The sequence below is a fragment of the Pieris brassicae genome, chromosome 2, assembly GCF_905147105.1.
Source record: "Pieris brassicae chromosome 2, ilPieBrab1.1, whole genome shotgun sequence".
NCBI lineage: Eukaryota > Metazoa > Arthropoda > Insecta > Lepidoptera > Pieridae > Pieris > Pieris brassicae.
Window position 1 is genome coordinate 21097327 of NC_059666.1, and position 27845 is coordinate 21125171.

Sequence of the window (27845 nt, forward strand, 5' to 3'; positions counted from 1 at the left end):
TTATGAAAAAACTTTTATTGTTACAGAAATTTACTCGGCATTCTCTAGTGTCTGTGATTTTCATCTTATTGGTGATTATTGATATCCTCTAATATTAAAAAAAAGCTGTTGAAACTAAAAGGTCCTGAAAATTTGCAGTCGGGTAGTTTTTTCAAATATTTAGACAAATAGATTGTACACTTATAAACGATAAGAAAATTAATTAAGAAAAATTAAAACTTACGTTTAGTGCCTCCGCCGGTGCCAATGCACCAGTATATGCAGTTCCTCGGCGACGAATTTATTTTATATTTTAATTTTTATCTTGAACCAATATTGATTGTTTGTTTTAAAAAATCCCCACAGTTTGTGCCCATAATACAATTATCCCCTATGTTTCATTCAACATGCGGCTTAAACCCTGGCGTTGTTTAGAGAAGTTGGGCCTCTCTTCTACCACATTTACAACGGAAAGTGCTTAGAGGAGTTGTTCGAATTAATTTCATCATCGGACGTCTTACCAAAATACGAAATTCTACCCGTATCACGTCCGTTGTTCCACAACCACCACTATGTGCGACCAGCTGCTCAGAGAAGTATTTCTTAAAAGGTCGCACTTGCGAGCCTTCTGGAATTCAGTGTTCCTGGGTGGCTTAAAACGTTAACGTCAGCTGATCCTCCTGCCTCCTGTTCTATAAAAATAGTATTATATAGGAACCGAACTACATATGTTCCATCATCATACGCGGTGGCATTTCGTACAACGATTATGAGCACAGGAACGTACTTATAGCATTGGGATAATGTTATATACTACGTAATTTCTAAACAAGGTTTTGAGATAAACTTTCTTTAACATATAAAACGCGAATTTATTACATTAATTACATAATTCTACGTGTTATTATTTTATTATTTATACGAGCCTGTAGAACGACATTGTCATACAAAAGCAGTGGGCAGCGATCGTATTTAAAAAAAAGGTTTAAAAATAACAATGTTTAATCTAACAATATCACTCAATGAAAATAAAAACAAGTGGCTGTAACAGATTCCTATATTTGTTTTATGATAATTTGTCAAGTGGGTGATCAGCTTCATGCCATGCCGTATTTTTGGCTGTAAGACAAGTCGGTTTCCTTACGATGTTTTCCTTCACCGTTCGAGCGAAAGTTAAATGCGCCCATAGATAGAAAGTCCATTGATGAGACCCTAAGGATGAGAGTCACAAGCTGAAGCCACTAGGTCAACACTGCTCTTCGCGCAGTAAAATACCTTCTGTAATTTTCATAGTAAAACGCTTTTTTTACTATATTTATATGTTGCTTAACAAAAAACAAATCTAATTCATACGATCATTGATATATGTATAATCGAAAACGAGCTAGTACTTATCAAATAAACTATTCTAAAGTGAGGCAACCCCAGCAATCTTATACGGTCTATTATTTATTATTGAATATTTTTTGACAATCTTTACTAATGCATGATTGAAGAAATTATAACTTTTATCACCACTACTGTGCTCGAAGTGTACTGTATTGTTTTGATTCTGATTGCTTAGTTTTATATACAATGTATAATGAAGTATGATTTGTACTTCAGAGTACATACCTATATCATAGAGAATCTTATCATTGAAACTATAATTTGTCGGATTACAAGTCACTCTATAATCTAACAAATTCAATAGTCAAATACCGCCTTGCAAAATGTCTGAATGTCCACTATAATGAGTTTCTGTTCCTCACGTATCCAACGGTTATTGAGCGTTGTTTTCTTCAGCGAACTTGCATACACAAACATTGGTATCGCTGTAGCTAATGAAGCGACAGAGTACCGCAGTTTTTAACACTCTCCGAGATCGTAATTATAGCAAAAAAATATGTAAACATCAAAATCCGTTCCTGTGAAGCATTCCGCGTACAGTGTGACACGAGATGCCTGACCTAATTATCTTGTGGTTTAATTACTGGATCCCGTAACCGCGTTCCCGCGGGCCTTGCGCACTTCACCACGCATCTAGGGTTGCCAGCTCTAACCGTATAGTCGTTCAGAAACAACAGTAATTTGGCAAACACTTTTTAAGAACGGTGACATATGAATTCTTCATGAAGCCTTAGTTTAGAGTTTTAAACGTCATTTATTTAATTGAAATGAATGACTAAAAAAACGTCAAACGTAAAGAAAACGTGAGTGTACTTATGTACATGCGTTAGAAGTTATAATTCTTTGGCGTAAAAACGTAAAAATCGTTTTAAAAATGTCATTCCACGTTTGTACAAAAAACGAAACTAATTTTAGAAGAAAGGTATTTAATACATATAATATAAAATATAATATAAATACAATAAATAAAGTTTATTTAAATATCACAAAATAAAATGTTGACTATAGCTAACTTCAAGGTGTCTCTTTTTTTGTGACTGTGCGCGCACATCCTATAAATTCATTCTCATAATTTTATTTTCTTTTAACTAGCCAAAAGAAGTATAACTTCAAAAGGCATAATTAAAAACACTTAACAGAACAAATGAAACAACACTGCCATAGGAACCAATGTTTTAAATTTTATTTATTTTTAACTATATGCCCGGTGCCCGGTATCTTTTCTTGAAGGACCCTAAGTCGAATTGGTTGTAAGTTGGAAATACTTCAGTGGGCAGCTGGTTCCACATAGCGGTGGTGCGCGGCAAAAATTGCCTTGAAAAACGCTCAGTCGTGGAACGGCAAAATGTGTGTTGTGACAACCCTACACACATCCACATGTTTAAAGAATGTATCATTCAGTTGGAAATTCATGGCGTACGGAGTTAAAAACGCGGAGACTATTTGCTGTTTTTTTGAATTTATAATTACTTTTGTTACGCTTCATAAATATTCAATTGTTATAGTAGTTTTACATAGAGAAAGTGTCTAAGTCGAAGTTTTGCTAAACGATTATAATTATTTGGTGAGAATTTTACTCTTAGACCGAGACACGCTTTTGCATACTTTCAATCTCTTAATTGGTTAGCAGTTCACGTATCTCAAGTTTTGGTTTACACAATTAATGAATCTATAAATGACACAGACACATAAATCAGCTTAATGCTCAATTAAAGAGTAGTTAAACTGAAAAAAAAACATATTTTTATTATAATATAGAAATGGACTATAACGTAATGTAATCAGCGAACTTAAACTCAATTAAATGACATTTTTTTATAAATCGAGGCAAATACCCAAAGGGTCCATCTGATGTTAAGTGATACCCTCGTACGTAGATATACAGGACAGGCTCGGATATAAGTAGGACTTTTAGGGATTGGTTGGTTCGCTCTTTTCTTACTCTAAATGATTCGGAAACGACAGCTGGTGCCGTAAGAAACGCTCAGTTGTGAAACGACGCTGCTGAACACATCAAACGCAGAGTAGAAAATGCTACCAAGACCTAACTTGTAGTTACACACTCACACACTTCACTCGCAATCACATACTCACACCCACACGCTCACACATTCACTCATAAATGCACCCACTCATTGACTCACACATTCTCATATGCTACCACACACCCGCAAATGCACTCATGCGATAACCGCGTCGCCTAGTGCCGTAAAAAATGTATTATTTCGATACGACTTGTCCTAAAAGTATGTTGGTTATGGAATTACTGAATATCCTAACAGACAATTATTTCATTTAAAAGAGTCTCACGATTGTAATGCATATTTTTATTTGTACAGTAAATAAATAAAAATATAGATATGCGATAATATAAACCTATAGATAATACATTCCTTAATAAGAAAATACTTTTTAAATGGATTGAAGCTATGTATTTTTATTAAAAACTTATAATTATGTACATAATTTTAAGACGACGTTTCGCGTGCTTTTCAGCGTGCGTGGCAACTGTGACCGTATTAATAATAATACATAGCTTCAATCCGTTTAAAAAGTGTTTTCTTAATGTGTAAAAGCTATGTTAACAAATGACAATACTAAATTCCGTAATATCCAACATGTGAAAGTTTAATATATTCGAACAAAAAATAATACATTTAAATATTCGTTCTGATATATGAGAAGCAAACATCACAGAATTTAAATTCTATTTCTGTACCAAATTCTTTATGCAAATTCCCTCATTTGGAACGCTCGCGAATACTACGAAAACAGAGTGGATTAAAAATAAAATAATATTGTTCGTGATATCTGTGAGAGCTCAGTTATTCAGAAAACATTTAGGTCAGTGTTCAACGTTTTTACAGGATTTGCATACGAGCACATCTAGTTTATTCATGATGTATAAATAGTAAAGAATCTGCGAATAACCGAGCATTTGTTTATCGTCTCATTAAATTCACTGGTTCAACATTGAATTTAAAAAAAATAACTAAACTAAATTGCAACTAACTGTTACGTTACGTCTATACCCGTATGTCAATAATTATTGAATCGATTCTGATGAAACCTGAATTGTTAATACCTGTTTAGTAAACTATATATTTTAGTTTCCGAGAAATTTGTGGACAGATCAACATAATCCACATCACTATTTCCCAATTTTTGTGAGCCGTCTTAACCTTTCTAAAATTCTAAAGCAATGTCACATACATATTTTTATATTAAAATTTGAATTGTTCTCTTAAGAAACTTAAATGATAGATTTTGGGACGTTGTTAACGAAATACAGTAAGTAAATATATTCCAAATATATAATATAGAACTGAAATCCAAATTCCAAGTGATTTAATAAATTTTTGAAAAGCCCCCCTTTATAATAAAACAGCCTACCTGTGGGAGTTGGACCCCACGTTGGGAACACTGAAAAGAACTAACTGTACACTTAGAAACGGGATGAACTTCGAGTATTTTATACATTCATTGTTATAAACATAGTTTAAAAAAAATAAAGTTAAGAGTAGTGTCTCTGCGATTTTAACAGAAAGAAAGGTTGCCACTTATGAAGATTAGTAGTAGTAGTAGTATTAAAATTTTAATAGAAATATAAACTACATCAAACGAATATTAAATTATTTTGTCAAAGATATACACGAACTCTTTGTAGCCTTGATTTTGGCTCCTTAAAATCGAGATAGCGCTTAGTTTGACTATTGTATGTTTAAAATCTATTTAACGGTTCTCTTAATACTCACATTAGTCGCAAGTGTCCAAAGGGTTTATATAATTAATAATTATATCATAATGTCTCATCAGATATGTAATTGGAAATGACATCGTAATGTCGGACAATATGTAGGACATTTCTATGACAATTTATTTGGCCGATGCTACCACAACTATGTTGCTTTATAGCGAATAGAAAACATGTGCTAATACGTTGTTCAATACCATAATTTTAAATCAAATATCATGCATCCATGTAGATAACTTTTGTACACTTCAATTAGAACGGAGGAGCAAGAAAGTCTCTGCCGGCATCTGGCAAAATATTTGACGCGCCTCCGTATAATTTTCCTCATCCAATGTAGATTAACATAGAAATTTATATTAAAAACAGCTCTAACAGGAGTTAGACGCAAAGATTTTTCGTACCAATGTTTATAAATAATATCCATATTCATATTCATTTATTTATTTGCATTCCATAATGTCACAATAGATGTTTAAGAGGCTTAAAGCTAGGTACAATATTATGGACACTGTTAGGGCACAGTAACTAAGTATACAAAGGGTATTAAGAAAAAAGCTTTTCTTGCTTTGGTTCGTAATTGAGCTAGTGTGAATCGAAATCGATTCTATCTGGAGTTTAAAAGCGAATCGAATTCAAAACCAAACCAAACCACGAGACTAAAGATTAAAGAAAATTTGGAAATTGTGGAAAGTTCAAGTCAAAGTTATAAATGATTCATGAGCTGGCAAATAATTGCTAAATAGAAACACTGAGCATTAGCCGCGTTATCTCTAAACAAGTGCGCGCAGGCAATCTGCCTCCATGATAATATCGCGCAGTCACTACTACTGGAAATCGATTGGTAAAATTTAAAAAAAGGCCTCAAATTCTGCGTCTGACTTACTTGACATAAAATCCTATGTCCTCCAGCTGGTGGCGAAGGTCATCCAGGGTAGGAAACCAGCTGTCCTGGGCAGCTCTAGTCCTTTCATTTCAGTTTTCTTCGTCCCAGCAATGATGCTTCGTTGCTAGGTCTGTTATGGCGGGCCACGTTTGCTTTTGCCGAGGCTTTGCTTTCCATATGACTTGGATGCCTGCGGAGCGTATGGCCATTTCCATTTTCGGCGTTCTATAGTCTTGTCAATTTTCACCTCATTGTAAACCTACGATGATTTGATTGTCTCGGGCCAGAATATTTCAAGGATTTGACGAAGGTAGCGGTTCTCCGGACCTGGGATTATTGTGCGCTCTTTGTAATTTTCTACGTTTCGCACCCATATAGCAACACGGTCTTTATCTTGGATGTGTTGGATCTTCTGTCCCAATTTTTAGGTTTGAGGCATGCTGGTTTCCACCGCGTTATTTTGAGCACATAGAAAGAGCAGTCGATTGGTGGACAGCCATCATTTGAACGCACGACTTCAGGCTTATGACGTGCATGTTAAAGGCGGCTCAAAGCCACTCATCCAACACTGTTTTGAAGTTAGTAATTTCATTTATATTTTACATGAATATAGAGAATCCATAAAAGTGGTATTACATATGTTACAATATTGTTAGAATAAGGGAGATATGAAAAGACTTACCAATATTTGTAGTGTGGTTATTTATTGGTTTTATAATAAAATCAGGAATGCTTTCATGACTTATGTAGGTATTACCTAAGAACTGTATTTTATATAATTATATAAGAGACCGACACAAACATCCAGATTTGTGTCGTTCTCTGGAACACGTTAGAGGCCTAGGTCAATTTCTACACCTAGGCCTACAAATACAATAAAGTGGACTTTTTTTCTGCACCTGGTCACAAGGCATGAACTATCCAAGCCTAGCTCGTAACCAACGTTCTGAACTTTATAAGAGCTGAAGACTGGCCCGGTCTTCAAATTATGGTCAATTATGAAGGACATGGCAAAATTTCTCTTGGAAACAGTGCGTAAATCCATAGATTCGTGGCCAAATAGGTTAAAGGCCTGAGCCTATAAAAGCCAAAGATGGCCAGATCGAATAGAACATTATTATTTTTTTGCTATAAATATGTAAATAAATTAAGTAATGTAAGTAAATTTTAATAATATTACATTACTTCCTTTAAAAAAATGCTCTTTCATGTGTAATGGAACTTATAGCAATCCATTGATTGTTAATAAATAAATAAACTACAGACCAACGTAGACACACAAATGGAAATAACAGATCAAAATCCTCTATCGAAAATAGCTAATTTATAAGAGTTCACGTGACTTCCAATAGTTGTGGTGCAAAGAGTCACGCGATGCGTTTCAGAATGGTCCAAGTCACGTGGTCACAAAGCGCGCCGAACTAATGCGAGATTTTAATTGCTCTTAATCGAGTTGGCTATCTAGATTCTTTCCTGCTTGTTAGTGTGAGATAACATCGAGATTTATTTAATAACAGTAGTACCGGCACCTCAAAGCTTTTCAGTTATAATCAGAGAAATATCGCGTTAAATTGTAGTTATCTATTAACGTGAGCTGTGTATAATACTTATTTAAGAGACGGTGAAGCTTACGTTTCTTTTTTTAGTCTTAACTTATTCGTCTATAATAATGACATAACGTGGTAATAATTCAGGTTACTAAAGACATGTTTTATGTCTTGTGCATTAAACACATTTGTCAAGGTCTCGTGAGCTCGTTTCCGAAGCGACTAACCTCAAAGGCTATAGACAGCGTGTCTTACAGCGCTCCCTGTGCCCGCCCAATTGCTTTCTATCGATCCAGCGGTACCTAGACCGACCATTACGAGCCTCCTTCACCGCCCGATCTTGGCCCATGCGCGTCTGTATGACACATGTCATCGACATTTTGGGTTTGCTCACCGTTGCCTTCACCATAGGAGCAAGTGCTAATTGCGCAAATGGAAAGAAAATTCCATAGATGCACTGCCTTCATTCAAACGACCTAAGGGATGAGGGTGGCACGCTAAAGCCTAAACCAAATTGCACTGCACCGCTGAACATGGTTCTATGTAAATATGTTTATTAAATTTAATATAATGACTAAGAAATCAGCAGTAGATTGCATATCTTTAAATCAAGCATGTTTATGGGGTTGATGAACTCCTAATCTAGTCCGCTAAGCCAGAGACAATTTTGATAATTTTCTTTGATTAAGCTTTCAACTATTACAGAATTACGTAACAATTGCATGTGCATACTATAATTTTTATAATAAGAATTACATTAAGCTTATATTTTTATATAAGTACAAGAACTCTGGCGAGTGAAGGCCCCCATCTACTTTCTCTTATCGTCGCTACTTTTAACAATTTAAATACAATTTATATAAATCAAACCTTAAATATATTTATGATATCACTTTAGTACACGTAAGGGTCGCGACTTCTAGTATGACTCACATATGTTACTGACATTCTGGAGTGCGGCTTACTAAGTATGACTTAGATACATGGTGCAATGGTTGCAGCTCCTTACAAACATTTTGTGAAACTTGGCGATTAAAAAGAGTGGCGGAGAGTTTATTGTCAGTTCTTCTACGACTTTGATTTGAGAACTGGCATTTAATGTAAAATTAGAAGCATTTAATATGTAATTCTTTATTGACGTTCATAAGTGTACATTGCTGTTACCTAAATGATTTTGAAGCGCATATGTATTTTTTATTCATCAAGATAAAATTTGTTACAAAGCTACTTTCGAAGTCAAACACTTATTTAAAAAATAATTACACTTGATGTGAGACAGCTTTCTACGTTCCTCGCTTAGGCGTAATAGGAGCCCATATGTCACTTAGCAGTTTCATTCGAATGAAAGCGACGTTATAATTACGATAACTGCCTTTCACGGAGGTAATACTAAAAACTATGCCTTTATGTTTCCTCATGCGATTCTGTATACGGATTGTACACACGGATAACGATATTGTAAATATACACTGCGCGTGCACATAATCTAATTAAAATAATGCCTTCACTTCAGTTAATTACGTTTAAACATATCCAAAACTGTTCATACGAGTGACGAAACGAAAGACTGTTATTACTCTGGTTGTGGTGTGTAGTTGTGTGTGTTGTGTGTGAGTGTGGTTTATCAATGTTTATAAAGGTTAACTTTTTTTTATGTAACAGGAAGCAAACGGGCAGGAGGCTCACCTGATGTTAAGTGACCGCCGCCCATGGACACTCTCACTGGCAGTAGGCTCGCAAGTTGCTGGCCTTTTCACTGGTACGCTCTTCTTAAAGGACACCAACTGGTTCAGAAATACTTCAGTGGGAAGCTGGTGCCGCATAGCGCATGGCAAAAACTGCCAAAGAAACGCCGAGTTGTGGAACGACGGACGTCGAGGTGATACGGATGGTATTTTGTATTCAAACTACTAAAACAAAGGAAAAAAACTAAATAAAAATAATGTAACGAAAAAATGATAAATAAGTGATTAAATTTAAAGATAATGCCTTACTACACGACTACAAAAGGATTCTAGTTTGTGTAAGTTTTGTAATTATATGTTATCTTTGAAATTATTTTACCGGTTGTCATCAGGAATGTAATGATTCAGGGGAAAGCCTGGAGACTCTTCGTTTTTTATTGCTTAAATAAATCTTATTTTGTATGAAGTATTATCTGTATAAATGTAAATTTCCATTCCATCGGTTATAAACGTTTTGTAGAATTTCCTAAACTATTTCGTAAAAGCAACAAAACAAATAAGTATTCCTACAAGTCTTAACGAGATATTTACCAGAGTAATTATATGTTTACTCTCGACATGATACTTAATTTAGATAACATATGAAGCTATGTTTCATAAGATAACGTTATATATAAGATTTCATACAGATAATGTATGAACACTTTAAAAGTATATATTTTATGACGTCTATAAATCTGTCTGTTCGTTTGTTACACTTTGTTAATTTGGAAGCACGCTTTCTTCGTTTCTTAAATGTGAAAGTCATCATATTAGTTAATTTTTATAAGTTCCAGGGTTCACACATATGTATAAAAAAATTATGATTAATTTATTTCACCTTTATAATTAATTTATTACATCTTTAGGTAAAAGTTGTTTTGGTTGCCTGGAAGTAGGGAATGCAATCCCGACTCGCGATCGTGAATTCGAGATTTTCGGGATCTCGTATAGTTTAAAAAAAAATTCACGTGACTGAATACGATGAAAACTGCATGTTTGCGATAGTGAGGTTAATTAAAATAAAATATTATTTGATAGAAAACAAAAGCCTTTATCCTTTAATATTACGAACTAAACAATTAACAATTTTAATTACATGAACATAATCAAAACAAAAGTAGGTATAGCTCAAGGAGATAAAAATTGGTGATTTTGAAAGTAACTTCTAAAAAAAGAGTATCTTCTTAAGTGTCTCAAGAGTGCTACCTGCTAACCGGCATCTAATGTCCATTGCAATGTACCATACGTAATGTGCAATGTCGCGTGAAGCGTCCCGAGCGGATGTGTGTAGAATCGCTGACCATTGCAGCCCAATCCCGTCAATCTCGAACGGGATCTCGTCATATTATGCTTCGGGATTGATCCCGAAAAATTACACGGGATCTCGCGAGATCGGGATTGCATTCCCTACCTGGAAGTGATCGCTCCAAACCGATAACTGGCAGTTGCTGTCCATTTGTTTAATTATGTCAATTGTGTTATATTTCTGTAAAGAAGTGCAAATAAATATATAAAATAAAGTCAAATTACTCGAAAATTAATAATTTTGAAACATTTCGAGTGTGATATTCAGACAATATAGAATTACATCTAAAAAGATTGGAAGCATCGAGCCAGTTATCAGCTCGTTAAATTATATATAATACAGGACACAGTATGAGTTATGTCTATATATGTATATATTATAACATGCCAATAATCGTGAACATGAAATAATAAAAAAATCTCCCTTATTGAGAAGAAAAAATGTAGAAACTATAGTTATTAGTTTTTTTACTAAAAAACGGAATCTAGCAAGGTCTGAATAAGTAGCTTTAATAAGTTCTGTTATTCTGTTATATTCACGAAGAATTCGAATGAAAACTTCTACGTTGGTTTTGGAAGAAATTGTTTATTTTCAAAGTTTGTAACGAATAATGACACTGTTAATATTCTGTAGTGTTGCGTTTAACCATTCAATTAGTTTGTATAAGAACGTAACTGCGGCTATTGATCTCAGATCGGACACTGATTTAGTATAATTGTAATTAATTTACTACCAGAGTTCCAGGGACGTGTAAAGGGACACGTAATATATCTGGGTTTGAAGGTAACAGAAGACACATTTAAACATTATTTATATTCAGTTCTAGATCTTCGTCCCCAATTACGTCGGATTTGAATAAAACAAAGGAGAAGATATACACTTTGACGTGTCTTTTAAATGTGTGGTGTGACAACAGCTTATGATAAAGAATAATAACTGACAGATGACACAATGATTTGTATCATTTGATAATAAGTCTAAAAGTAAAAAAAACGTCTAAAATTATTCTCAATTATATTATTTAATTATAGAAGTGGAATTATCTACTTACTATGTTTAAAATAATAATATTTTAAAATATCTTGTATCGTGAAAACCTTCACTTTCGCTTTGGTGTAGCAACCCTATGCCTTTGTATCTTTGCATTACTGTGAAAAGAACGCGATTCATAATAATTTTATTGATACTGTTACGTAAATGTTTTGAATTATATTATATTTTTCTATTATTGTATTTATTATATTTTTTAACGATTATCTAGTTGATAAAGGCACAAGGTGCTTCGCCAGTGTCGTGTAGATGGAGAAGGCATGAAAGAGATTGAATTGTGAAAATAATAATTAAGTTAATTTTGAATACGCATCTAAAAAAATAGTTTTGTTTTTCTTCTGTTGGGCTCTGGCACGGTTTGTTCATTAGGCAGAGTCAAGTTTAAACAAAAATTTATTGAAATTCGATTGTTAGTTTTAAGACAGTACAAACAACACAAATATGAGTAACAACATTATTAAATACTATTTCCTATTTATGAATAATTTATATATACATTAATTTTATATATATATACATATTTACATAAAAATCTACAATATGGACTAAACCCAAATATTAAAACTAAAAAATGTGTAAAACGAATAGTTCATACATTTTTACTTACTTTGAACTATGACCAAACGGAAAATCTGCTAAATGTACTAAAATAAATATCACTCTCCCACTATCACACATCCATACACACACATACAACTTTATTTCTACTAACTTCTAACTAGTTGACTGCTTTGTATTGTTTTTCTTTCCTTATTTAAAACGTTAAAATTCTTTGCCTACCCATATATGTATGTACTTTTTGTTACCACTCAATATCACTTTGCTGTGGAATGGAAGCCTGGTAATCCATATCACAGGTTCTTACGTAGTTTGGAAACCAGTCTCGAAATACCTTCTCAACTGTAATCTTGTTTATTGTTGTAAATGTTATATGGGAGAAAATAAACAAAATTATTATTATTATTTAAAGAAAACACTTTTTTAACAGATTGAAGCTACGTATAAACTTATAATTATTTTACATAATTATATTATTATTAACAAATTATTTACAAATATTTAACACTTAAAGGATGGGGGACTTTAGGGGGAAAAATGTCATAGAGAGGATATGTTAGTTTGGGACAATTAAATAGTATGTGAGATACAGTGCCTTCATCCAAGCCACACTCACAGATAGAGTGATCCCTAATCCGGAGCTTGGCTAGATGAACAGTGGTGCAAGCATGACCAAGACGCAGACGTGAGATTGTGGATGTAATCCAGGGTTTTGGATTCCGATAATGACAAAACCAGGGTTGTCTTGGTATGTTTTATTGGATGGAAGCATAAAACTTACGTTTAACCGGTTTGGAGTCATTCCAAAATGAATACAAATGTTTCAATTTATTTTAATTAAAATTTTATATATTTTAACGAACATAAGAATATTACTTATCATGACAATGTCAAGTCGTTAAAAGTCAAAATCATTTATTCATTTAGGTAACACAATGTACACTTATGAACGTCAAAAACAGAAATACATAATAAATGCTTCAAATTTTAGACCATTTTTTTACTACTAACTTTATAAATATGTTGAGATGTCGGGTTACTCTGCATCTTCTGCCGCATTAACCATGGAGAGTGTTCAGAGGAGTTGTTCGGATTAATACCTTCAGCTGAGTTTCATCAGCTGCCCATTGTATTATTTATTTTATTTTAGTAGTTCAGTACCAATTCCACTTTGGTTCCTTCAAGACAAGGGCGTATCAAATCTAAAAAGGCTGGCAACGCACTCGCGGTACCTCTGGCATTGAGTGTCCATGTGCGGCGATATCACTTAACACCGGGTGACCCTCCTACCCGTTTGACCCCTGTTCTATAAAAAAAAACAAACATTTAAGGCTCTAGATTTTTGATCATCAATAAATAAATGTTACATGTTTGTTATGAAATAGGCCGCGGCATTTAACTAAGCCCATTGTTGAGGTAATACAAGTATTTTAAGTACAATTTGTAAGCTGCCCAAGTATTGCACAACCAAAAGGTCACCAGACATGCAAATCCCCTCGAAATATAAAGCTGAATGATAAATTAAATTCAAAATTGTGGCTTGCTCTGACGTTTAATTACCGGCTTAAACGGTCATAAATGTCAGTGACATTCGTATTATGTTTTAAAGCGGGGAAAATTGTATAAAGTTTTATATGGATTTATTTTATACAGATTATATTTAAACCTTATTGGTTTGTTTGGCAATTTCGGACTTAAATCACGCGTGGGAAATGCGTCTTCGTTCCTCTATGCATTTGTTACATAATAATAACCTACAATTGAAGACCGTGAGACAATAAATAATTCTTAGATTCCATCAGAGATAATGTTGTGGAGTACTGCAGTCGTATCCGCTGCCAAAATAACGCGGCCCGTGCTGACTCATCTGGGTGCCTGAATGGCGACAATTTACTCATTGAATCTCAACTCTTGGGTCTTGACCATCGCCGTTCAGCTGTATTCCTTTCAGTCTTCTATAGATTGTACTCCGGAAAATGGTCCATGGAATAACACAATCTGATACCCCCGTCACCCATCTAGAAGGACGCTGGGGTTTCACCCCATTGTTGTCGACATCACCAGGTGGCACGCGATTTGTTTCGTCGTTTCTTATAAAAACAGGAAAGGAGTGGAACTCCTTGCCGTCTTCGATCCACTGAAGTATTTCCGGACCAATTTGACTAAGGGTCCTTCAACAAAAGAGCGTACCAATTCTTAAAAGACTGGCAACGCGCTTGCTAGCCTTCTGGCAGTGTAAATGTAATATTGGTACAGTATGCGTAAATACAGTATAATATGGGTTCATTTAAGCGGCAGTTAAACAAACAGCTCCTGGACAGGCGTGACCACGAATAGGCCACATCTCACATAATATTTAGTTTGTGGCCAAACGTCTGTCCAGTTCTGTATAAAAAAAGAACATGAATTATTGAATATTTGTCCATATTTAATCCACAGTCTGGTTTCAATACAAATTACCTAGCCGTCAAAGATTCTCTATATGTATTATAAGAGGTTTTCAAGTAAATACTGACAATTCAATCAGCCACTCCTCACCACCACCACATTTTGTCATTCATTACGATTAAATTAAATTTTCTTCGTTTCCCATATAAATCTTGACCTTATTGAAATACAGCCTTCAGTACGAGTACTTCTGAATCCGCCAGTGGAAGTGGGCAAAGTTTTAACGAGTTTTCCTATATATAAGACTTCAAATATATAATATTGAGTTAGGTTAATAACCTGCTATAAATAATATTAAGGTTTGTTAAAAAAATGTTTCGTAACGCCTGATAAAGTGTTATTAAATAATATATGTACGTTTGCTTAATGTTTTAATTCAGGCGCCTTCTTATGCGTGTATACTTCCTGAATGAGGTCCTAAGTATGTGTACGAACGGAACTTTAGATACTTGTTTGAATATCGACATTAAATGAACTGTCTAGAGATTCAATTAGCTCTCTGATTTAACTACTTTACTGTGACATATATACGACACGTTTCAATACGTTAATGTTTTGTAACATCCATTTATACGTCATACGTTTACATTTAATTAAGTAATATTGTTAGTTCTTAAAGACACGATTTATATTACATCATTTCATTTGGTCACCCAGACTTAGTCGGCGACATACCATACGCACTAAAGGCATGATTCAGAAACGAGACGGAGGTCTATTGGCGAATACAGAGATGTGTTAAAATATTTATTGCTGCAGCTGATAAATGGACTAGCCCGTGAATTCTTAAACATTTGTTGTTGAAAACCACTATAATATTTTACGATATTTATGATTCAGAGTAGTTGTTCGGATTAATACATGTAGCTGAGGGTTATCACTGGACTCATCATCATCAATCATAAGCGTTTTTTAAAGCAGTTTTGCCACGCACCACCGCTATGTGGAACCAGCTGCCCACTACTAAAGTATTTCCGAACCAATTCGACTTAGGGACTTCAAGAAAAGAGCGTACGAATTCTTAAAAGGTCGGCATCGAACTCACGTGACCTCTGTCATTGAGTGTCCATGAGTGGTGTTATCTTTTTACATCTGGTGAGCCTCCTGTCCGTTAGACTCCTGTAATATAAAAAAATACTACGCAAAATAAATAAATTCTAAAGAAAATAATAGTTCCTCTATAGCGTATAAGATCACTTAGCATGAACATAGAATAATTTAGGATGTTTTTCATTATTTTATTAATACTGTAAATACAAACGTTTTGTTAATTAAATAGGTTGATTGCTTAGCAACAACACTATTTGTCGTATTGCAGACTCGCAACATTCTGGAATGTCAAAATCCAATATGTTTTTACAGTTGTCAGACTTAGCGCTCCGACTCGTTTTAGAATGTCACCCTAAGTCGGCACGGTATATATACAAACATCAAACAAGAAAAACGTCTTAAAACTTGCCAACGAAGTCACAGACGTTAGCTAATAATTTAATAAAAGCAGCCTCCTTCACGTTTCATTCGCTTTTAAAACGTTGAAATATGCAAATCTCATTACTACAAGAAGGCTGTGTCAACGCTCCAGGCTGAGGTCTCACAGGAAATCAGAACTTAACGAATATTTTCAGCATTTTGATTATAAAGCAATATCAATACAATTTTTCCGTTTCTTTTGAAATATTTACAGGGAATAAACAATGTTTTCATAAAATTACAAGAAAAGAAAATAATTATATCTATTTTTTGGTATCTAACTCTACTCTCAGTAGAATATATATAAAAAGTATTTACTACATGGAAACGAGCAAGTCGAAATGTTATTGACATATCACCATAATTCAAATAAAGAATTATGTAGCTTACAGTTAATTATTACAGTAAAGAATATCAAATCATTTTGTTCTGAGTTCAATTAGAAATTATAAAAAAATCATGTAGTAACAGATCAAAAGCAAAACCTCACTTCAAAACATCATGTCTTATGAATAGCAACAGGAGATGAGTTTCTGTTATTTAGTTTGATATACTGAGATGGTGATGGATAGGAACTATTATTAAACGCAAATAACATAATGCTTAACTAAGTTAACTTAGTTAAGCATTATGTATACATACTTTATGTTATAAGAAATTTGCTAGTTTATACTCTATTAAATTATCTCTGATTAAATAATAATCATATTTAAACTAAATTCAACTTTTAAACCTTCCGGATTTCGGCAACTTTTCGGTCTTTATTAAATTGTTTAATTAAATGTATGGAAATACTTAAACACATTAACAAAAGCAGTATTACACAATACAAAAAATATATATGTACATTAAAACACGATCTCAAAGCCATTCTGTCTCTCCCATTAATTGTTAAATAATTAACATTTCGTAATTAATTTGTACTCAAATTAAAGTTTCCGTAATAAGAGAAACCACATAAATTAATAACCGACGCCTGTTGAAATAAATTGCTTATTGTGTTTGCTCTGTATTTTGTAGCAGGCGCGAGCTAATTAAGTATTCAGAACTCTTGTTGCTTGTCATTATTATTTAATATTTACAGCCCAATTATACTTGGAGCTTTTTAAAGCATCCATATTTATTGATGACTACTTTCGAAAAGTGATGGCTGAGGCTACTTAAGAGACTCTATAAAACAAAAATGATCAGAAATTAAATCTGAGAACTGTAAAAAGTTGTAGCATTAGATTGGAGATAATTATTTATAGAAACAATGCTTATAACTAAAACTTTGTACTCTCTCTCTCTCTCTTCTCTTTCATTTATGACAGAAAAAGCCGATGAGCATTTTGGTAATACCTAGGTAACACTGAAAATGTTATAGATAATGAAAACTTCTTTTTCTAGAAAGTTGCCAATACTTTTATTGTTTTTCGAAGTAAACTCCGTTCCTCTACACATCGTTGCATTCGATGGAACCACTGAGAAGCAGTGGGCCCATTCTTCCTTAGCGGTCTCTTATATGGCATTTTCGTACGCTTTCACCGCATCTTCCGGGCTCATAAAGCGAATACCTCGAATCTTATCTTTAGTTCTTAGGAATAAATGAAAGTCGTATGGCGCCAGGTCAGGACTGTATGGTGGATGACTGTTACCTCGATACCTGCCATTGTCAAATATTCAACAGTCCGTTTTGCAGAGTGCGCTGAAGCATTGTCGTGGTGAAGGAGGATCCTGCTTCGAGGGCGCTGCTGTCGAATTTTTTCCCAGGCAACAGGCAAACAGCGATTGCCATACCAGTCTCCAGTAACTGTCCTTCTATCTTCTAGCACAACTGTCGCGAGATGACCTTTCCGACCAAAGACCTTTACCTTAGTTTGCCGATCCTCGAAAGGAAACACCCACTGAGCTGAATGTCTGTTGGTTTCGGGTTCGTAGCGATATATCCATTTCAACACCTGTGACGATGTCAAATACAACATTTGAGTCACCGCCGGTGAACTTATCTAACATTTGGCGGCACCAGCCCATGCGAAGGTATTTCTGCTCGTCGGTTAAAGTATGGGAAATCCATCTGGAACAAAGGTTCCTGACGCCTAAATGTTCGTGTAATATTTTTTTAACTTGACTCATACCAATGCATAGGCTTGTTCGTATCTGCTGATAGGTCACTCTCTTCCTCTATCATGCTTCGCACAGCACTGATGATATCTTCAGTAGTCGCTGTGAATCCAATTGTAAATAGTGGCACGAGATGGGGCTTCATTAAGAAATGCTAATCGCCTATCATATCTTTGTTGTTGAGTAAGCCCACAACGAAAGTCATAATAAATCATTGACCGAAAATTTTCTCGCGTTAGATTCATTTTCACGTGTAACAAGAGTTTTAGATTTGCCGTCAATTCACAAAAATAAATGACAAATGAATGCAATATACTAATAAACTACACTAGGTTACCAAAGAGTTCTAAAATTGAAATTCAAAGAAAGTTTGCATATGCAATGTTTCTAACTGGCCAGTTCTAAACATTTTCAGTGTTACCCACGTAACGGTGTAATCAGACACTATTTTCTATTATAGGTTAAATGTAACAAAAACTTTGGCCGGTTAAATGCGTTTCTATTACAATGTTTATCATATAACTACCAGATAGTAATATAATGAAGACTTGTTGTGGTATTTTTAGTAACATATTAATAAACGACGCCAAAAAATCGATTTCTAGAAGACCTCCTTGCTTTTTAATTAACAATTACGGTTTGATTTAAAGCATGAAAAAAATAATTATAATGAGTTTATATAAATGACTCATTGACGACGGATAACCTTAATTTGAGCCCTCGACATATATTTTGATTGTACAATCACGTGAAAATTTGTGTAAGCCCGTGTTTTTTTAAATAAATATTATTGTTTGAAGTTTTCCATAATTACCTGGCCCTGCCTTACTGTTCAGATATAGGTTCTAATAAAACTTTTGATTAATAAATTTTTGATTGCTAAGTCTCGAATAAGCATTTTACCCCTAAGCCTATCCATACTATTATGTTGAGTCTCTAATGTAAAAGTTGACAGAAATATTAAGAAATGATTAGATTCATCTACCGTTACATAAATTGATTTTGACATTTTACAACACTTTTCCAAGGATTTTATTTGACATAAGTACGTATAAATGGAATGCAGGTCATCAAAAATTTTAAGGTTCTTATTAAAAAAAAAATTCGAGAAAACGTAACAGAAACTATACATTGCGTAATTTCCAACTCCAATGACCTGGAAAGCAAGGTCGGAACCCAACTTATTGTATTTTAACAGTAACGTTCTCATTAGAATTAGTTAAAACAAAACACAGGAAGGAAACTGACTCCAGCGTGAAAACTATCACGCTAACAAAGACAACTTCGTTCCACCGAATTTAACATCACTATAAAACACCACTGCAATCCCAAAGTGACATTAGTCGTACTACGTCAATAACCACACCATCATTACGATGTTGTCAACAATTCTCACTATCACACTCATTTCGATTGTTGGATCGCAAGCCCTCAAGTTAGAGCTGGCCGAGGAAAAAACTCCATACGATTATGTAAAGGATAGAATAGATTCAATGTTAGTGGACACGAGAAGTGGAATGCCGTTATCTAGTTCGTATGAGGTTGAAGAGACAGAAGATTATCCCGAGGAAATCAAGGGAGCGGCGTCAACTATACATAACGCAGTGTCTGGTGTTGGATACGGCCAGGGTATTGGTCTCGGTGGTCTTGGAGGAATAGGATTAGGTCAGGGATTGGGAATAGGCCTAGGAGGTCTCGGTGTTGGTGGCGTTGGTGGGTTAGGTATTGGAGGAATTGGAAACGGTATTGGTCTCGGTGGCGTTGGGGCCGGTATTGGTGCAGTTAACGGGATCGGAGGTGTTGGATTAGGCAACGCAGGAATTGGTGTAGCAAATGGATTAGTTCAACCAGGCTTAGGAGGCATTGGTGTCGGTGGTTTCGGAGTTGGGAATGGTCTTCTTTATCATCCAGTTTTAGGAACACAAGTTCAAGGAGGTTATGTAGATAAAAACGCATATGATTCTGCTCAGAAAAAGGGCGCCGACCACAATGTTGAAAAGTTAGAAAAAAAAGAAGAAGAGGAAATCAAGCACGGTCAAGAAGGATTCCAGCAAGGTGCTGCTGCTGCTAAGGCAGAAAAGGGAGAATCTAGCTTTTACAAAGACGAAGAAGCAAAAAAGAAAGCAGCCGGCGATGAGAAGTTTTACGAAGGTGGACAAAAAGTGAACAAGCAAGGTCAGTTTAATAATTTCTTTAAAAAAATAATTTATAGGAAACACAATGTGTATGTAGGCAATTCATTAAATATTTACATAATTAACAGGCGCTAACGAAGAACAAATAAAGAAGGCAAAGAGTCACAAGAAGGGCCATGTCAGCAAGGGTTTTAAGTCATCCAGCAGCAAGAATGAAGAAGAGAAATCTGAAAGCTTCTATGACGAAGCTCACGATGAGGCTGACCACAAAATCGCTGGGCAGAATGCGGGATCATTTGGAGAAAATGCGCAACAAGGTTTCAAAGGCGCTCATGAGGAGAAAGTCCTCGATGCCAATTCCCAGGGCAAGGAAGGACACCATGTATCTGAGGAAAAAGTTGATGATGCCAAAGCAAACAAGGTGAGCACTTTAAAATTATTTTAGTGTCTTATTTAAACCATTCTTCTGCGTATTGCAAACCGGTACATCAAATATTTGCCAACGATGAAAATGCTTGCGTGTATATGAAATATTTATTATAGCCTGTCTCGGCAGGTGCAAATGATAAATGGCTGTTATTTCTTGTAATGTATTATCTTTTAACGTGCCCTTAACCTCCTCTGTTTACGAAGGACGTTCACAAAAGTATTACGTTTTTTATTTATGCAGTGAAACTAACCTTTTAAATGTGGACCAATGCAAATAAAAAGAAATAGAAATAGCTTTTTGTAATTGTACACGCGACTGAACACTGTACCGTTTTATAATGCTTGTTTGAAATGAATGCATTCATAGTTTTTGTTGTTTGAAAGCTTTGAAAAATTCATTTCTATATTCTGCTTTAAATATAGTATAGTATTTTTATTTAAATACGCATTTTTTGATTTGCTGGAAATTGAACATGTTAGCTGGCTTTAAACATTGCATTTTGGCAATTCTGTATTGTTAGTTCACTTAATGTTCTCACTTATATAATATATTTTCAGGGTGAATTCCTGCAAAAAGGCTATAAGGGTGGCGCAGAGCTGTTAGAAAAGTTCAACAATCTCGGTGCCCAAGCTGTCCATGGACACCAAGAGGCAAGTGGCGGTTATCAGCAGAATAAGGGCATATTACCCATTCATTAAAAAATACGACTTTCGAAACCCGAACTATGAAAATAAATCATAATTATTGAATTAGTGTTTTGTTTTATTTAACGATTAAACATCAAATTTGATGTGCAATTTTGACTTCATCTAATTAGTTCAAATCAAAAATCTTTTCTATAATACTTTATAAGTTAAATATTTTATTTATGTTAATAATTAGAAGCGCAAACCAAATGTTAGCAATCATCACACACTTGAAGCCAATATGATCGTTTATTTATTCCCACACTCATAAATTGTATTGTAACTTATAACATTCTCGTTTCCGATAATGTCCAATAGATCGTCAACACCCAAATTCTTTATAGGTAACTTAAGTGTCACTTACATTTAAGAACCCTTCAATAAGTCAAGGTAGCTTTTTGTTAATCCAGCGTCGCAACCAGACCCCTAATTTTATGTTAGTTCAACTCCTGTTTAACTAAGCTTCGGTTCATTCGAGCTCGATACTAAACGATCAAAGCTAGTTGACAGTCAGTATCAATCAGCAAACAAAGAGTTTCATTAATTAATTAACACAAAAATATATTTGAACATTCCTACGGCCGCCGCCAAACTTACTCTCAAATAGTCAAAATAATAATACCAATATAATAAATCAAATTTTAATTACATGCAAATTAATCTAACAAAAAAAACTAAACATTTAAACGCGCATGTTTCTTGAAGGCGCACCTGTTGCTAAAACCATTGCAGTATAAAACTCTCGGCGATTTAAGTCCAGACAAATATCCGGATTCATTGCTGTTCTGGCTAAAAATATCTCTGTAAATTGTTAAAATTACTGACGTAAATAGCGATGTCGAACCAACACAAAGCAATGAAGACACAACAAATACAATTGAATTACTAATTATTGATTATTTTAGTTCGTTTATTCAAACAAGAAATAGTCTATATATTATAGATTCATGTAAATTATGATTTGAATTTGATTATGATAGATCTTCTATTAATTAAATTAAGAGTCAATACAAGAAATTTAAATTATAGGTATGTATCGCTTTATTTTTAAAATAAAGTATTTGAATTTTAATTAAAACTGACAATATACCCAATAATTTAGAGGCTAGAGAACGTCCAAACAAAACGGTAGAAACGTTTGGATTTCCGCGATTCAAACCAAATATATATACGAAAATTATCTGGCAGAGCTTGTACATTGAACAAATTCCATCAAAATAAGTCTAGTAGTTTTAATATAAAAGAAATATAAACTTCGCAATGCCGTTAGTGCTAGTGCACAATACCGTTAAAGATGCTTTAAAAAGTGGCTGTACCCGACCGACTCAGGAGTTGGAGGCGTGAACACCGTTGTCGATATTTTGTTTGATGCACTCGAGGACTGGGAAAAAGATTATTTGTTTGAATGAACGTGGATTCTTTTATATATCATTTGTATTTAATGAGTTATATATTAAAAGCTGATACAAAAACTTTAAGGATATTGGATTATTGAAGGATAATAAAGAAATCAATTTTCAATTGTTGCTTCATTTAGCGCAGCTGTGGATGTAGCTTTAAATTGGTTTAGTTGTTTATTCATTAAAAATAAAACACCAAATACATCCTACTTATCGCAGTATAGATAAAATATTTTCAATACATAACACATTAGAAGTATCTTACCAACTCAAAAATATACAGTGTTTACAATATACTTAATATAATAATATAAATGTAAAATGTATAAATAGAAAATTAAATCAAATTTTTAAGAGTTTGGTTTGTGTTGATAATAGCGGTGACCCCAGATACAGTGCTTCCCTCGCTTGAAGAATAGGTATCGCAAGGAAATGCTGCCAGCATTAAAAGTACACTGCCACAGGGACTTTTAAAAATTGTTTTAATTTTCTATTAGCCATTTTAAATATACATATATCAAAGTGTTACATTAGTACTATATAAAAAAGGTATTTTTTAGACCAATTAAACGAACAAAATTCTAGCAAAATTGGAAAAAATATGAGGTATTTTGATATCTGGTTTCAAAGGCTTGGTTTATACCAAGGGTTGTAGTAGGAATTCTTTTTTATTATACACTACCCCCGCGAATTTCGTTTCGCGTTAATACTATATTTTGAATTAGCCTTCATTTTAAGAAGCTACACACTAACATATGTAACGTTTTGATATGCTACCCCATAGAATGTTCGCTTTTCCGGAATTAAACTAACTTTTAAAATTTTCCCAATTTATATCTTTATCGGAGTTTAAGAAATAAATTTAAAAATCTTTAATTGGTACAGCTGTCTCCGAGTTCTTAGCTTATATGCATATTTTGCGATACATTTTTATTGATTGCTAGAGTCACTATTATTTATTTATGGTTGGTCTAAATTCACTACCAGTTTCTAATAGGGCGTAGAATTGACGAGAATATTTCCGACACATTTAATCGCCTAGATTTAAAAGCAATTTACCTGACTATTAACACTGTAGTTGCTTGAACGCTGTTTGCTTATCCGAGAAGGGGTCACCAAGTTCGACTGATACGGTTGCTATCACATAATAAAATTGTTTATATTCGATACAAATTTCAGGGAGTTACCCTGTTTAAGGAAAATGTTGAGAAAAATAGAAATTCGCTAAATCGGCAACGGCAATTCACTAAGAATAGATTGTCGATTATTATGTGGATCACGGAAACGTAAAATATATTGAGTCATTTCGGGCCTCAAACCAAATTCTTTGGAAGAATACTCCAGCGTATTATGTTGCCTCGGGCTCAAACTTTGGTCTAACCGTCGAATTCTGGGTCGAGATTTAGCTATTGATGGATTTCAAAGGAGTGGGGTCGTTCAAGTGTTACGTAAGCTCTATAGGGTAGAGGGGTCTTTGATTTTGTTATTTAGTGATTACGTCAACAGTATTTTTTTTACTTTTTCACATATTACCATTGTCTATGCTTGAAAATTAAATGAGGATTCATACAAAAAATTAATGGATGTATTATTATTTTTAAGAGCTTTGCTTATTTTTGCTAAAGGAGGGGATAAATTGCAGGTTATCTACTTACGTAATACTTTAACGGCCCCAGTCATGCTTAGCTACTGAGTCTCTTCTCTAAATATTACTGATAAAAATATAATTTACTATGTCAAACAAAGCGTTAAAGACCTAAGAAATAATGAAAATTCATCGCGTTTACGGAATAATTAAATCGAATTATTTATAATTTAAATATATGGGTAACATTTGCCCTAAAGCAAAAAGAATGAAAGCGCAAAAACAAAAAAGCTTTTCCGTGTATTAATAGAAAACACTTACGCTATAAGGAGTGCTCTTTGCGGGTCGCTTGTATGTAGGCGGTGTTTGAATAAAACCAGGGGATAAATTACTAGGCGATATAGGCACGTTGAACGGTGGCGTTTGTTCTATTAATATTATTTAAATTAATAAATGTTTAAATAGCTTTTATAACAAACGTCTTCTGCTATAAGACTATATTTACATACAAAACATAAGATTACGGGCCCAAATTCTATGTACAAAAATTATTTGTACGATTTGGATTAAGGTTTTGCGTAACTTAATTTATGTCTATCAATGAAATAGACGTAGAAACATCACCCATGGCTCAACATTAAATATCAATATAATCTTCAAAATCAGGCAGCAGGCAGACCGTTATCAGCATTCGATTCTTTACCAATATGAACGACTGAACTAATGCTATGACTTGAATATAATTTAACCTTTCCGAGAAATTATCTAAAGGCCAGTGATTGGGTTCTGTGCTGGTATTCTATTTCTGTGGACCGTGACCTCACATTTTTTATCCAGTTAATAAAACACCATAAGATTCATGATAATAAATTACTTATATATATACTTCGTACTTTTAGAACATTTATCGAAAATTTATTAGAGCATTTAGACTTTCGTGCTTATCATTATTTTATGTAAACGGGCAGGAGGCTCCATGGACACTCACATTGCCAGTAGAAAATGCGTTGCCAGCCTTTCAAGACCCTAAGTCAAAGTTGGGAAATACTTCAGTGTTTACTTATAGTTTAAAAAAATTATCTGTGAAACAATTTCAAAGCACGTCTTTAATCTATGATTGATTAATTATTTCTTGTATAACTTGTATATATTTTTATTACATCTTATAGTTGGGCTGTGTCTCTCATGTTTCCTTATACATTCAACGGAATATATAACTATGTTTTTATTGCGTCTCGGGTTATTATCAGCAATTTGGAATTCAGGAAGGAGTTGACACTTTATATTTTATTGTCCATGGGCCCGTCGTTTACCCGTTCTATTAAAGGTTTTAAATCTCACTTGACTGTCCATCAAGCTGGCTTTGTAAATTCTTTATGATCCTTTGATACTCGCGCAGTTGTTTGTGCTGTGTCTGACACACTTCCGTCATGCGTCGTAGCTCCGTTCGCGCTGCCCGGAATTTTTTTGTCTACCAAAGATATTTACCCAATAACATAATATACATTTCACCCAAAACATTTAAAGACAGGATAGTATCTAAATAAATTAGTGGCTAATCTTTTTAGGTCTGGGCCTCGGATTCCTGTATCTGTTTCGTGATCATTTGTCAATCTAATAGCCAAGCAGGTGGTGAGCCTCCTGTGCCTGACGCACGCCGTCGACTTTTTGGGTCTAAGGCAAGCCGGTTTTCTTCCGATGTTTTCCTTCACCGTTCGAACAAATGTTAAATGCGCTTATAGACAGATCGATCCTACGACCTCAGGGATGAAGTCGCATCCTGAATCCACTTGGCTAACACTGCTTTTAAGAGCAGTAATGTATCTATGTAACACTTATTTTCGAAGTTTAACTCGTGTGCAATTCCAGACATAACACAGACATTTCATGGCTGTTTAACTAACAATATGAAGTATTAAACGTTAATATAACTTTATTTCAATAAATCCTGTTCAAAATAGGTATAAAATATTGAAATTGACATATTTGAGCGTTATTCATTAGATTTGTTACAAGTCGATGAACAGAGCCTGCCTGACAGCGTTGTTTATTATTAAAGAGAAAATTCAAAGCCAGGTTTAATCAACCGGAGAAAACAATGTGCCTTAAAAACATTATTTATTTAAAATATGTTGTTTAAAATATGTCTATACTTTTCTCATACAGCTTAAGCGAAAGTAATGCCCAAAAAGGTGCGTTAATAAGCTTGTTAATTAAGGGTTCAATGGGATTCCCCAAAAGTCCAGGTAACGTAGCTTTGTTGCCATGAAAGATAAATAACCTTTGACCCTAATTAGAAATATTATCTCGGAGACACACTAAATATATGCATAATGGCAACACTGACCGAGTAAATACGTATTTTTTACATATATGTATAGCATTTTGTAATGTATATAAATATAAGATTTTTTATTGAACCATTGCGCTTCCAGTCCAGAGATTTAGGTAAACCTGGTTTATCGTACACATGAGTCCATATATGTAAAAAAAGAAAAAGAAATTACCGATTGTAATAAATAGGACAATAAGCGCCGTCTATGTTGCCTTTGAAATTGTATTACATCACAACTTTTCTTAATTATTTCTTCTGGGTCAGTAAAATAATCTTGAATATCTGGATTCATCTAAAATATTAAATATTTAAGTGATCCAATCGTTTTCAAATATCTAAACTTTTGTCATTTACATACTAATTATGTACTTACGTCGGGAACTAATTTCATCATAGAACATGGTGCTCTGCATACTAAACATGTACTTTCTTTTACGCCTGAAAATAATAAATTAACTAAAACATTTAGACTGTTATTTACAAATAACATTATTTCGTAATGTGGGAAATTAACTCTGTTAATACCATGGTATCAATAAAAAATATTAAAAGTAAGCATACCATTGTTCAAGCAGTTGTTGCAAAACATATGGCCACATGATGTCAGGTGCAAAGTTACTCCAGGTTCTAATTGAGTAAAACAATTATTACAATGAATCCAATCCATTTTTCGCCGAAAATTTTAACAATATGAATTTTTTGATACTTGAATTATTTAAACGAATTAAAAACATTATTCACATTTTAACGCATCATTATAATTACGCGCCATTCTACTAGAACTAATATGACGACTGACCACAGATTATAGTTAGATATTAAAAAAAATTGACATAATGTTGTCAAAATTTTAAAAATTAAAAAAAATATTTGATGTCTTTTTTAGGTGTCATGAGCAAATTTTTAAATGATAATTATAAGTTTTAAAAAACGTCGTGTTATAATTAAGTTACAGTGATAGCTTCTATTTATTATGAATTTTCTTTTAATTACATACAATATATATATGTCCGTGAGATAGTAGTAAAGCACTTGATAACTAAATCGTTCTCATTATTTA

The 27845-nt window shown here is 33.9% G+C and overlaps 2 protein-coding genes across 2 annotated transcripts; one reads left to right on the plus strand and one right to left on the minus strand.

Moving 5' to 3' along the window:
- Positions 1-19590: 19590 nt before the first annotated feature.
- LOC123720429 (keratin, type II cytoskeletal 2 epidermal-like) lies at positions 19591-21477 on the plus strand. The gene is made up of 4 exons (XM_045677028.1): positions 19591-19912; positions 19946-20389; positions 20478-20770; positions 21337-21477. The coding sequence occupies exons 1-4, from the start codon at positions 19591-19593 to the stop codon at positions 21475-21477; spliced, it is 1200 nt and encodes a 399-aa protein (XP_045532984.1).
- Positions 21478-22139: 662 nt separating this feature from the next.
- Positions 22140-27544, minus strand: LOC123720286 (probable E3 SUMO-protein ligase RNF212). The gene is made up of 8 exons (XM_045676831.1): positions 27347-27544; positions 27159-27223; positions 26958-27077; positions 25792-25921; positions 24772-24878; positions 23925-24002; positions 22782-22846; positions 22140-22266 (listed from the first exon to the last, which is right to left on the minus strand). The coding sequence occupies exons 1-8, from the start codon at positions 27450-27452 to the stop codon at positions 22140-22142; spliced, it is 798 nt and encodes a 265-aa protein (XP_045532787.1). The 5' UTR covers positions 27453-27544.
- Positions 27545-27845: the final 301 nt, after the last annotated feature.